This window comes from Phasianus colchicus, chromosome 20 (assembly GCF_987193195.1).
Source record: "Phasianus colchicus chromosome 20, bPhaCol1.hap1.1, whole genome shotgun sequence".
Lineage (NCBI taxonomy): Eukaryota > Metazoa > Chordata > Aves > Galliformes > Phasianidae > Phasianus > Phasianus colchicus.
The window spans coordinates 4,081,077-4,093,642 of NC_143455.1; the positions used below are offsets into that span (position 1 = coordinate 4,081,077).

The 12,566-nt window shown below is 53.9% G+C and overlaps 1 protein-coding gene across 4 annotated transcripts in view; it reads left to right on the forward strand.

Annotated features, from left to right (window-relative positions):
- Positions 1-12,566, forward strand: part of SEPTIN9 (septin 9) — a 95,580-nt gene that overhangs the window by 22,701 nt on the left and 60,313 nt on the right. The window contains exon 1 of one of the 4 annotated variants that reach the window (XM_090122075.1): positions 4,867-5,557. The exons of 2 other annotated variants lie outside the window; for them this stretch is intronic. In XM_090122075.1, coding sequence (XP_089978201.1) covers positions 5,536-5,557 — 22 coding nt within the window. In that variant the 5' untranslated portion in view covers positions 4,867-5,535. Of the gene's footprint in view, positions 1-4,866; positions 5,558-5,845; positions 5,987-12,566 lie in introns of those variants that run through there. One more of the 4 variants, XM_090122072.1, reaches the window with a different exon arrangement.

Here is a 12,566-nt window from a genome sequence, read left to right on the forward strand (position 1 = left end):
GGGTCATCTTGAGCCCCCCGTCCACCCTTTAAGTGGTGCCAAGCTCTAGTACAGCTCTAATTTCAGGGCTTTGTAATTAAACAGGCACTTGCTGAAGGGTTCCATGGCTGATGACACACTCATCTCCTTGTGAAAAATGCTTCAGCAGTGCCAGAAAGAGTCGTGCTTCCTTCATTATCAGTCAGCCAGAGGCAGTGTCTCTGTGTGACTCCTTATCAGAGCTGTTGCACAGATAATTCTTATTTCTTCTCATTTTGCTTTTCCCTGCTTAAGTCGGGTGGTTTCCCTTTGACAGGAATTGACATTCCCATTTCACAGAGGGAGACAGCAGCAGAAATGCTGAAAATAGCACTGTTTGAATTGCCTGTGAGACTGGGAGTCCTTCTGAGGCACTGAAATGAGAAGCTGTGCGTCCTGGTGGAGGGCTGTGGGCACTAGGTTCAATTGGACATCCCAAATTAGTGAACCCTGATGAAGTCAGATGTTGCAGTGAGGATCTCAAATGCTTGTAATGAGTTTATGGTAAATATGGCAATAGGTTGTGCTGTTTCCATCTCTTGGTTTAGTCCTTTGGCCTGAGGACAATCTCTCTCTGTGCTCATTGTTCAAGAGAGCAGCTTTAGAAGGTGAACCAAAATAGTGACAATAAAAGAAATACCAAAAGCCAGCGGCTCCCTAGCCAAGCGTGCATGATTACAGTTACGTAAGCTAATTCAGAGTGCTATAAAAACCATTAGGTCTCCTGAGTTGTTTTTCCCCAGGGAAATACAGCCAGAACTGACAAATCCCTCCTGCAGCTCAGGCGTGGGCACAGCACAACCCTGTATGCAGCCATGGTTCCCCATCCCTGGAGGTGCCCAAAGCCAGGTTGGATGGGGTTCTGGGCAATGTGTTCTGGTGCCTGATCTAGTGGCTGGCAGCCCTGCCTATGGCAGGGAGTTGGAAGTAGATGCTCTTTGAGGTCTTCTTCAGTCCGAGCTATTCTGTGATACTCTGATGCCTGAGCAAGTCGAGCTGAGAGCTTCTGCACTAGGTTTCATCCAGACCTTCAGCTTATCCCAGCCTTGCTGAATCCTGCCTTGGTTTCCTGCTGGCATGTGAGGACCAAGCTGTGAGTGCAATGTGCTGCTGCGAGCTGGGCGGATACACGTCTCTGTGCTGTGATGTTTTCAACACAGACTGCGCCTTTCACCTTGGTAGATCTGCAGAAGGGTTAACCCAGGACTTGTGGCTGCAGCCCGGTTGTGTTGGACGTGTCCCTACATGAGATCATACACATTTCTCCAGGCGGTCTCTGTTCCCCTTTGTTCCCTGCCCCACACTGGGCACACCAGCTGCGCAGCTCTCCGTGCCAGCGTCCCCATGCACACACACTGCTCGTTTCCTCAGGCTCTTGGTGACAAGCCTGGTGACATGTGTCCTCTCTGTCCTCTTCATCCTGAGCAAGCAGCAAAGGGTGAAGCCAGGTCAGCCTGGAGGATTCCTCCTGCAGCAGTGCTGCTCCATGAATGTGTCTCTGCAGGAAAGCCAAACCCTAGGCAGCAAGAAGTTAAAGTGGGAAAACTGCTCTGGGCTCAGGTGCTTGGTTTGCTGCACAGACACACGTCCATGTCCTGTGCTTGCATAATGCAGACATGTGGAGCTGCCTGGGGTGGTCCTGTGGGGATGCCACGTGCTTCAAGTGGAGATGTGCCATTAGTTAGAATGCAGGAGGGAGCGCAGGCTGTTGTGTGCAAGTTGAGAGTTAAGGTATAGTGATTCCTTAATTACTGGAACTGGAGGAGGACTGGTGTGCCTTGGCCTGGTTGGGGTGTGCTAACTCCTGCAGTGCTGGCTACCTACAGTGCTGTGTGTGGTCACATTTCTCTCCATCGGATATGCGCGTCTCCTCGTGGTGTTTTTCTTCCGCATCTTTTTTGTTGCTGAAATGTCAATTTGCAAATTGCCCTTGGGCATGTTGGCAGAGCTCATGGCTGCTCTACTTTCCCTCTTCCCCTCCATCGCGGTGTCCCTCGTCACGTGGGCAGAGGCGAATTCCCCAGCCCTGGCTGCACACCACAGGCGTGCTGTGAGCCTCCTCAGCCACACATCCGGCACTGTCTGGCATTTCCCAAAACCCCTAATTGTGCCTTGGGCAGAGAGCACCAATTTGCTCCTTGCTATATTTATCCCGTGTGCAGGATGGGAGCACAGCCCCCCTCTGGGTCGCAGCGACCTCCGCTATCCGTACAAGCTTGGAGATGAACGTATGGAGCACAGAGAGCCAACCGTACCCTGGGCTGCATCAAACCAGTGTGATCAGCAGGTCAGGAAGGGTATCTGCACCTCTGCTCTGCGCTGTGAGACCTCTCCTGGAGCACTGCATCCAGACATGGAGTCCTCAGCACTGGAGAGACTTGGACCATTAGAGCGCATCCAGAGGAGGGCCTCAGAAATGCTCCCAGGGATGAAACAGTCCTATGAGGACTGGCTGAGGGCTGGGGCTGCAAAGTCTGGAGAAGGGAGGGCTCTGGGGAGAGCTGAGAGCGGCCTTCGGTGTCTCAAGGAGGGCTGTAAGAGAGAGGGGGACAGAGTCTTTAGCAGGATCTGTGTGATAGGACAAGGGGAAATGACTGCAAACTAAAATAGGGCAGATTTAGACTGGATGTAAGGAAGAACTTTTTACACCACAGGCAATGAGGCAGTGGCACAGGTTGCCCACAGAGGCGGTGATGCTCCATCCCTGCAGACAGCCAATGTCAGGGATGGGCTGTGAGCACCGATGGAGCTGTGGGTGCTCCTGCTCAGTGCAGGGGGTGGGACCGGATGGTCTTTAGGGATCCCTTCCAACTCCAACCATTCTATGGTTCTTTGAAGCATGAGTGCTCTCTGGGGCTGGGCCAATGGCAGCAAGCAGTCCAGGCAGGTCGGCATCTGTTGAGGATCCTGGAAGAGTTAACATGCATCAGGAGGGAGAAAGTGGTCCTCCTGCCTCGCCTCGCCTTTCACTCTGCGCTGCCAGCTGCTATTAATACTTCAGCACATGAGTGTTAAAGCACAAGCAGAGAGCCCAGGGAGGATATGCTCGGGATTTCCGGCAGTTTGAAGCTTTCAGGCAGAGAATTTGAGAGCCAGCACAGAGGAGAGCCAGAGCAGGGCTCTTCTTAAAGATACACTCCTCCCTAGTATGCATGGGATGGGACTAGATGCGTGCACTGTTTGAGCTCAGGCCTGTGTTGCCTAGTTGCTGAATGGAATCTGAGTGGTGAGGAACCTCTCGCACCACGTTTCCCTGCCCCTCCAGGCCCTGCAGCTCTCTGGCACCACTGTCAGAGCACTTTGAGGCTCTGCTCCCTGCACCGACTTGCAGCACTGGGCCTTCCCAGCTCACTCAGCAGGAGGGCTGGGTTACACGCTGGTGCCTGGCTGCTGCCAGAGCTTGCAGCTCCACGCTGTAGAGCGGCATGGCTGCACCTTTGAAGGGAATCTGCAAAATTCCCTTGAGGAGTTGAGTCTGGATGAGAGCATCCACCCTGAGGTTTTATGAGATTAGAGTTGAGGTTCATTAATCATCACTGGGATTCACTTCACTGGCTGTCTCGTGCCAGTCTGCAGGAGTGATCCCTTCACTCTGCCGCTCCTGCTCACCTGGTTCTTGATGGGTTAAAATCCCCAGGCTGAAGCACGCCTGCTGCCCATCCCTTCTTCCTTTCCACTCACCTTCTTCCTTTCTTGGTACTTCCTGAGTTTTTCCCTTCCTGTGCAGCGTCAGCCTTCTTATGGCATAAGGCGCACAGCCATGAGGGCTGTGGATGGTGGTGAATGCAGAGGTCTGGGTTTTGTGCTGCACTGGGTCAGCAGCTCCCCTGGGCTCCTGCTTTGTGTTGGGCACCTTCGCAGTCTTGGGCAGGAAGCGTGGTTTTGGGCTGTGCATGGGAAAGTTTTGCTCATTGTCCCCTCTTTAGTGCCTTAGGCACTGGTGGCAGAGACATGCAAAGCATTAATAGGGAAAGAGCAAGAATTTGGGAAGGAATCTAAGCCTTCCTGCCTAACAAATAACTCAAGCTTTGACCGTTGGGGATTAGAACTTTCCTAAGGCATGGAGCATCCTGGAGCTGCCTCCACTTCAGCTTTTTCTATCTGTAGGGTTGCTGCCAGCTTGACTGTCCTGCTTGCCAGATGTCATGCAGCATGTGCTTTGTTCCTCCCTCTGTTGACAACAATGCTCCATCAGCTGCTCCATGGGGAAACACACATGCTAGCTGGGATTTCTCACGTTGCCACTGGAAAGCAGTGCAAAATAGGTGCAGGCTTTGAGCTCCCAATGTCCCAACAAGGGACTGAGGGCTGCAGCTGGCTTGTCTGCTGGCTGGCTGACCCTGGGGACAGAGGCTGTGCCCTCGCATCTGGCTGAGTGACTCAGGCTGCAGGATGTCAATAGGCACTTGCGGTGGGTGGCACGGGGGGGGGGTGGCTGTGGGCAGTCAACTCTGTTGCTCAGTGCTCCCCATCTCCCACCGCAGTTCTGTGTTGCACTTAGGGGGACATCTGCTGCGTCCCTGCTTTTTGGGGGCACGGAGGAGCAGCTGTGACCCCCAAGGCTATAGTGGGGGGACTGTGTGCCCAAAGGCTGGAGGCAGGGAGCACAGGGCAGCCCCATGTTGCAGCCACAGTCCCGCTGCCTGCCCTGGCCGATGGCCAAGTGGAAGTTTCTGCAAGGCCGGCCCATCGCATCCCTCCGTCGAGGCTGTGCAGAGGGGACTTCCAAGGCAGAGCAGGGAATCCTCGCCAGGAGCAGGCGTGAAGCTCTCTGGCGGCTTCAGGGGAGGGTCAACATGTGCAGAGAGCAGCAGCAGCCCGCGGTGCTGCGCCGGGAATGAAGTCAGCCTTCATCAGCAGAATAGTTTATGCATGAATCGAAACTTCAGACCTGGCAGGGTGGAGGGAACGCGCAGGAGCTTTGCTCTTCTCAAACGCTCTCGCCAAGGAAGGAGGAGGGGATAGAGGAAATAGCAGCAAAATCAGGCTGGGGAAGCGGGGAGAGGTTGGAGACGCTGGATGAGTTGTTGGCGCTGTTATTGAGAAGAGCCAAGTTCCCTAAGCATCTCCTGGTGGATATTAACAGAGCGCTGCGGAGAGCGGAGTGCTCCCCCGGACACTCACGAACTGTGGCTTTAAGACTGTTTGACAGAGGACTTGGGATTTCCATTCTTCCTGTGCCTGGTGGAGTATTTCGGGGAGTTCCAGGATTTTGGGGTCATGCACCCCCTTTTTCCTCCTTCTTCCTCCTTTCTCTTCCTCCCTTCCTCTTTCTTTTCATTTCAAAGAGACAAAGCTACTTCAGTTTGGAGCACAAACATATGATCAGCACATGGAAATGTGGTAATTTGGATGCATTCATGATTGCAACAGATTGAAGAAATTAGACCAGACAAAGAGCTTTTTTTGGAGGAGGAGGAGGCAAGGCAAGGAGGGAGGGAGAGTGGGTGAAAGAAGGGGACGCCACCGAAAAGAGGGACGGCCGTGACACGCGGATGCTAAATATATCCTGTAGTAATGGAGAGGGACCGGATTTCAGGTAGGCTATTGATCTTTAATACGTTCTATTCTGCCTCTGCCCTCCTACCTTTCCAGCAGCTTCTGCACTTTAGGAGGAGCAGCAGCCCCGCTCCAGCGCGTTCAGCACATTCCATTATTTATTTATTTTTTTGCAACATTTCCTTTTTGCCTTTTTTTTTTTTTTTTTTTCCCCTTTTCCCTTCCTCCTGAGTCCTCCAGACAGAAGGTGGTTCCAACAGAAACCAGGGGGGGAGCGAGTGGGGGAAAAAAGAAACTGCTCTCCGAGTCTGGATCTCATTTGAGTTTCTCTTTCTCCCCCCCCCTCTGTTCCCATGTGCCGCGCGGCGCGGGGGGATGAATGCTGAGCCTGTTAGCTCTGAGCTGCCACTCGGGAAGAGGGAGGAAAAGCGCCGAGATCTTGGCATGGAGACGAATTTCTGCCCTGAAGGTTGGCTCCTGAGTGCGTGTGTGTGGCTGTGTGCTGTGGTTGAGCTCTCTGCCTGCCCTGTGCTGCCGCCTGCCCGGCTGGGATGGATGTGGCCCCAGCTGCTGCCGGGCATCCTGCTGCTGATGCTGCTGCTCACCTGGTGGAGCCTGGGGCGCTGGGGTGGGCATGGATGGAGGGAACTAAAAGAGGAGTGAGTCACTCCTGTGCAAATCCTGGTGCATGTCTGAGCGGTTCCAAAATGCGCTCCTGGGTGCATCAGCGTCTCAGCAAGCTGCTTCTGCAGCATGTGCAGAGTGGCCGTGACCGTAACCTTTTCCTCTTAGCAGCAGGGAGATGGGGCAGGCTGCGCTGCAAGGCTCCGTGCATGGGACCAAGGAGGGAAAGCGAGGAGCAGGGATTGGTGCTGGGAGCTCCAGAGGGATGTCACCGTGGGTGTCCGTGCTCCGCGCACGGCTGGCGGGCACCAGCCTGCTGCTGGGCGTTCCCAGCCAGTTGCTGGGCATCGCTGCTAAAGGGAAACCACAGGGTGAGAGGAAACGCTCATCCAGGGTGGAGTGAAACTGCGGCCAGAGAAAGCTGCTTCCATGGCCAACCCCCAGGCAGAGCTGCAGGGCCCCATTCTGGGTATATGTGGAGGGTCCCAGGAAGAGCGCTTACCTGCGGGAGCACCCATTGCTCCTCACCACTTCTGCATAGTGTGGGTGATGCCTCCTTGTCCCTCATCTTTCTTGTTCACGCTTTCTCCTCTAGTTTGAGCCACTTCAAAGCATTCCTGAGAGCTGCTCCTAGGGCAGAGGCAGTGCTGCAGGCTGGGAAGTCCTCTACTGCTGCGTGCAGGGATGTGGGGGGTCTAGGGACAGCAGGGTGGTTTTGGTCCCGTTGCAGTTTGGCCTCACACACCTCCTGCTGTGTTCTCCCTGCAGCCCTGGTTCCCCTACAAGGGCTTTACAGAAAGACTGATCACTGGGGTGGTGGTGTGATCTGGGGTTCTTTGTTCCAGAGGAGTGGTGAAGGTGGGTCTCTCCCACCCTTCAGCTGCTGCACGCAGCATGAGCCCTCGCACCTGGGCTGGCTGTCACTGCTCCCAGGAGTGCAGCAGCACAGGGTAGGAAGACCTAAGGTGAGCACGTCTGTGCAAAGATGCTTATGCTCACCTCTGGGGTCACGAGTGATGTATGCAAATTGCCTATATCCAAGTGCATACATGTTTCTCTGTCCCTTGCTGGAAACAGCTTTTCTCTGAGTGATGCAGGTATGGCACCACCAGGGCTGTGGGCAGGCACAGGAGTAGGCGCAGCTGAGCATGACCAGCCCTTATGCTAAGGCACTGTGCCCATAGGGCTTGGCACAGGACGGGCACATGGCTGCCGTGCCCTGCGGGATCAGAGAGGTGTGCCAGCTGTCTCAGCACCATTCCTGATGTGTGGCTCAGCATGAAATAAGGGATAGGGGGATGGGGGAAGAAGAGCTGTTCCTGTCTATGCTGATGTGGAGGGGCTGAGAGAGACGTGTGGAAGAAGACCCTCAGCATGGCAGCAGCAGAGTGGCTGCAGAGAATGTGAAACCCATGCGTGGGGGCATAGGAAATCAGCTTTAATGAGGTTCTTTGTGCAAAATGTGCACTGTCACTGGGGAGAAGAGGAACAGGCTGCAGCTCGCCCCATTCAGAAGGTGCTCCTTGCACTACATGGCCGGGCCGGCACTGCCCCCAGTGCAGCAGCACTGCGGCCTCGGTGACTAAACTGAAACATGACTCAGATGAAAGCAGATTTGTGCAGTGCTGGGGGCTGCGTTCGTCACTGCTCTGGCTCTGAGCATGCTTTTAATTAGTACTCTGCTGTGGGTGGGAAGAGCTGACTCTTGGGCTGACTGTATTGCTGCCGGATGGGGTGAGGGCACCTCGGGGCGGGTGGGAATTGGGCCTTTCTCCTCTTTGAGGGCTGTTTTCCCACAGCTGCTGGAGCTCAGCACGTCCCACAGGGTCTCCTCTGCACAAGGACAGCTCAGGCTTTCCTGGAGGGGAGCAGTGTCCCTGGTCCAGCATCCCATGCTGACAACAAGCGCTTGGGGTGAAGGCACTGTGTGCACAGGGCGATGCTGGAGCTGCTCCATGGCAGCGAGGTTTCCCCGTCCCTGTAACAAGGCACCAGGCTCCGGTGGTTCCTTTGAGTGCAGGTATAGGAAGCGTATCTCATATAACCTGATCTTTCCTCTCAATCTGGTTCACCCCCCTCAAGCACATTTCCACAAACTAATACTGCTTAAAAAGACAAAAATGAGTTTCCAGGCATCCTGCTCCCGTAGTTTGGGGCCAGACAGCTGTGCTCGGGGCCTGCAGTCCCTCTCACATCTGATCCTGCTCTCTGCCTTTCCAGATGGCTCTGGTGGCAGCGGGGTGCTGCTCGGCTAGGGGCAGCTTTCCCCAGCAGATGGCTGTTTTCATTAGCCCACAACTTTCTACAAAGCCTTAATTGTTAGTGCCACGGGGCCTTTTTCTTCTTCTTAAAAGAAAAGGAAGAGTCTGGTTGCTTTGTTGATATAGGGTGGGTGCATGGGAAAGGAAGTGCCATCTCGTAGGTAAACTGTTAATGCCACCTTTATAATTGCACGTAGAAGTGACTGGTAGTGATTGCAACACCTGATTGCAATGATGTGCTAGGCAGGGCCTGAAGCAGGTTGGGAGAACTGTGCATGCTGTGAGAAATCTGCTCAACTCCAGAACAAGTGGAGTGCTGTGTAGCCCACTGGTGATCGTTTTGATTAAGCAAAGTACCACCTATGGATGCATATGCATGTTTGTGTGTGCATATACATGCTTTTGTGTCACACGGTGCATATGTTGCTGCACACATAGTTGGTCAGAGCAGCAAGGCAGACCAAGTGCACGAGGACAGAGCACCTTCAGTGGTCCTCAGAGCCACGTGGGATGTACCGTGTGCCTGGGCAGAAGGAAAGGAGGGGTCCAATACAGTGGTCATTAGGAGAGAATGTGCTGTTTTTTCATCTTTTAACAAAGTGAGTCTTTGCAAAGCGAGAAGTGGGACAGCAGGGTTGGAATTGCTTCTGATCACTTCAGCTACCTTTTCTGCTTCAAGATTTTTGGTGCTGCTCCTATTCCTGCCTAGCACCAACGCGTGTAGTTTGCTGCGTGTGGTGTGTGATGCTGTCCCCAACTGCCATGTGCTCCTAAAACCACATTTATTAAATGGGGAGGTTGGTGGCCCTGCTGTGGCAGGGGGTGTTGGAGATTCATGATCCTTGAGGTTCCTTCCAACCTTGGCCATTCCGTGATTCTGTGAACCACCTGCAGCTTTATTCATCAGCATTCTTCTTCAAGCACCCACCTTCCTCCACCTCCCAGGTGCTGTCACCTGTTGTGACCTTAAACAGGGCCTCCTCTGGGGAAGGCACTGAGTTCCCCCAAGCTGCAGCATTGCCACTGCTGTGTTTGCAGCCTGCTCTGTGCTGCTCCCAGCCTGCTGCTGGCTGCCTGCTCCATCCTGGCCGGTGCGTGCATTCCCGCTGTTGTCTGAGGCATGTCAAGGTATGAAGCATTATCCATTTCCTGATGTCTGCTTTACATTTGCTGGAATCACTGCTCATCCTCGTTAAATATAAGCCCGCTGTGGCACGCCTCCTGCCTGGCTGTGCAGTAACAGTGTGCACTGCTGAGTGTGCCTGATCCTGTGCAAGAGCTGCCCTGCCCCGTGCTCCCCAGCATGGCTCACAGCCTCCAGCAGCACGGTTCCCATGCTGCCAGGCTGAGGGAGGACGATTCTCATGCAAGTCAGGGCTCTTCCAAGGTCCAGCATACCACAATGCTGAGTAGAAGCGAGTACGTAGTTAGGGAAGTATGTCTGGGTCAACACATGTCTTCTGTTGCCTTAATGAGCTCAGAAGCACAATATCTTTGTCCTGTTGGCTTCTCCGCGTGGTGCTTGAGCTGTGTAACTAATGCATAGAATTGCTTGTTAGGGAGCAGTGATACCTCCTGCTGTGAGCACTGCAGCCCCATTATAGGGCTGGTCTGAGACCTGAGAAAACCCAGGTTAAGATTTTATACGGTTGGATTTCATAGCTTCATGGAATATCCTGAGTTGGAAGGGACCCACAGGAGTCATTGAGTCCAACTTGCTGTGCTTCCTTCCAGTATCCATTGGAAAACACACTTGTGCTCCCATTGCCCTGGGATTTTGGGGAAGGATCTTTGGGTGTCTGCCTTGTGGCTGGGGGTGAATGGAAATGGCTTTGCAGGTGAAGAAAATGAATTAGTTTTACAAGCAGTAATCATGCAGTAAGCCTGAAAGTGGATTTGATTTTATTTTTTGCTAAGCCTGATCCACGTCCGTGTGAAGTTGGTGCTACATAAACAGCTCTGTGTCAATTTTGTGATTACATCACTGCCAGATACCTCATAAATGAAAGCAGTAGAGCTTGGGGTGAATTCTGGGTTCCAGGGAAACGGATGTTTGGAGAGATAAGCGTGGTTCCTGGGATGTGAGATTTGTGGGATTTCCGTAAGTGCAGGGCATGCTTTTTGCTCGTTTCAAATTCTCTTTCTGCCCAGGGTTACAAATTGTGGGTTCTGAGTCCTGATGCTGGTGCAGTGGCTGGCATGGGTGAGATGTTGGGGCCAGGCAGTGCTGAGCTGGGAGCATTTTGTGAGAATGGCTCGGTTCCTGGTGTTGCTGCAGCATTGCTGGAGGGAGCCCTGCTCTGATCGGAGTTCTTTGGGTGCTGACCTGGAGACAAGGTCCTGATGCTCTGTGCTGAGATGAAGGGAATTGCTGAGGGCTGCACGTGTCTCCCACTTCCCAGTGCAGAGACCCATTTGACTATGTTTTCCTTAGAGAAGAGGCCATTTAATAACTTCAGCTGGTCGACTCTGTAAAGAGCCCCCCAGAAACTCTCTGCTGCTTCTGGCACCTGAGCAGAAGGGCTGCCTGCAGAAGCCCCTGGGTTGGCTTCACTTTGCACCTGCATCGCTCTGAAGTGTGGCTGGGTTCAGGGCCTGGCAGCCTTGTGTTGACTGCAGGACTGCTCCCAGCCAGGTTACCCACGTGCCAGTGGGTTCTGCAGCTGTGTGGCAGCAGGATTGCTCACTAATTCCCAGCAGGCTAAGGATGGATCACAGAATCATAGGCTCACTAAGGCTGGAAACGACCTCTCAGAGCACCACGTCCAACCTCAGCCCACCTCCACCGTGCCCATTGACCATGTCCCTTAGTGCCGCATCTTCATAGTTCTTGGACAGCTCCAGGAATGGTGACTCCACCGCTCCCTGGGCAGCTGTGCCACTGCATCACCACTCTTTCTGAGAAATTTTTCCTACTATCCAACCTGATCTTCCCCTGGTGCAACTTGAGGCCATCACATCTCATCTTACCGCTGTTTCCAGGGAGCAGAGGCTGACCCCCACCTCACCACAACCTCCTGTCAAGGAGTTGTAGGGAGTGATGAGGTTTCCCCTGAACCTCCTCTTCTCCAGACTGAGAAGGGGAAACCTCATCCCTCCCTGCAACTCATTCACTCAGCTGCTGCATATAGGAAATGTGCTCCAGACCCTTCCCAGCACCATTGCCGCTCTCCGGATGCGCTCCACGGCTCATCCCGGAGCCTCTAGCCCCAGCTCCCCCCCTTGGCACAACCCCTTCACTCCAGGGGCTCTGTCACTCTATCCCCATCCCCACGGCTCTCGGGATGTCTCATCCCACAGTTTTGCGGGATGTCCGTGTGGCCGGGACACGCAAGGCTGGTGGCAGCCATCCGCTGTGCCCCGTGCGGGGCCGTTAGGTGGCGGTGTGCGCTGCGCGGCGGTGACCGGGGACCGGCAGAGCCCGGAATGGGTCAGGATGAAAGCTGAAGCAGGAGGCAGTGATGGTGCAGCAGCTGGGAGCCGGGCTTGGGGTCGTCTGCTAAATGGTTTTGTGTCTTCGTGTAAATCCTTTAACGCGTGGGCTCCAGCTCCCGTGTGGAACGTGAGGTAGAGCAGCACTTTGCGATCCTCTGCTAAACAGCTCTGAGGGGTTTGTCCCTATGGAGCTGGGGATTTGAGGAGCTGGCAAGGATGGAGCTCCTCATGGGGTGGGGCAGTGGCCGGGGCTGGTCTGAGCTGTGGGGCTCGGCAGTAGCTGTGCATTGGCTGGAGACATGAATCCTTCCCAGTGGGGCCATCTTTTCATCCATGCTGGGGAGCACGGGCCAAAGAGCAAGGATATGGGATTTATTCCTGTTGGACTTGAAGTCCATCTGATGGGCAAAGGAGGAGCAGACAGTCTGTTGAATTTCTTACCTAGTCTCCTTCCCATGATCCTACAGCATCACAGCTTTGCTTTCTTGCTGTCCTTTTCCTTGTGCTTTCTCTTGCTTCCATGAGGTCAAAGAGAAGTGGAGCAAGCAAAGCTTGTAGGAATACTCACCAGGAGGGCTTGTGTTTAGTGGTGTATGGGGGTAGGGGCAAAGCAGAGAACCTTAGAGCAGAGGAACTTCTGGGCACCGAGGCAGGAGGTATTCAGTATATAAAATATTTAATATTTCTTTACCATTTTGCACAATTCGAGCAGTTCTCTCCTTGGACTCA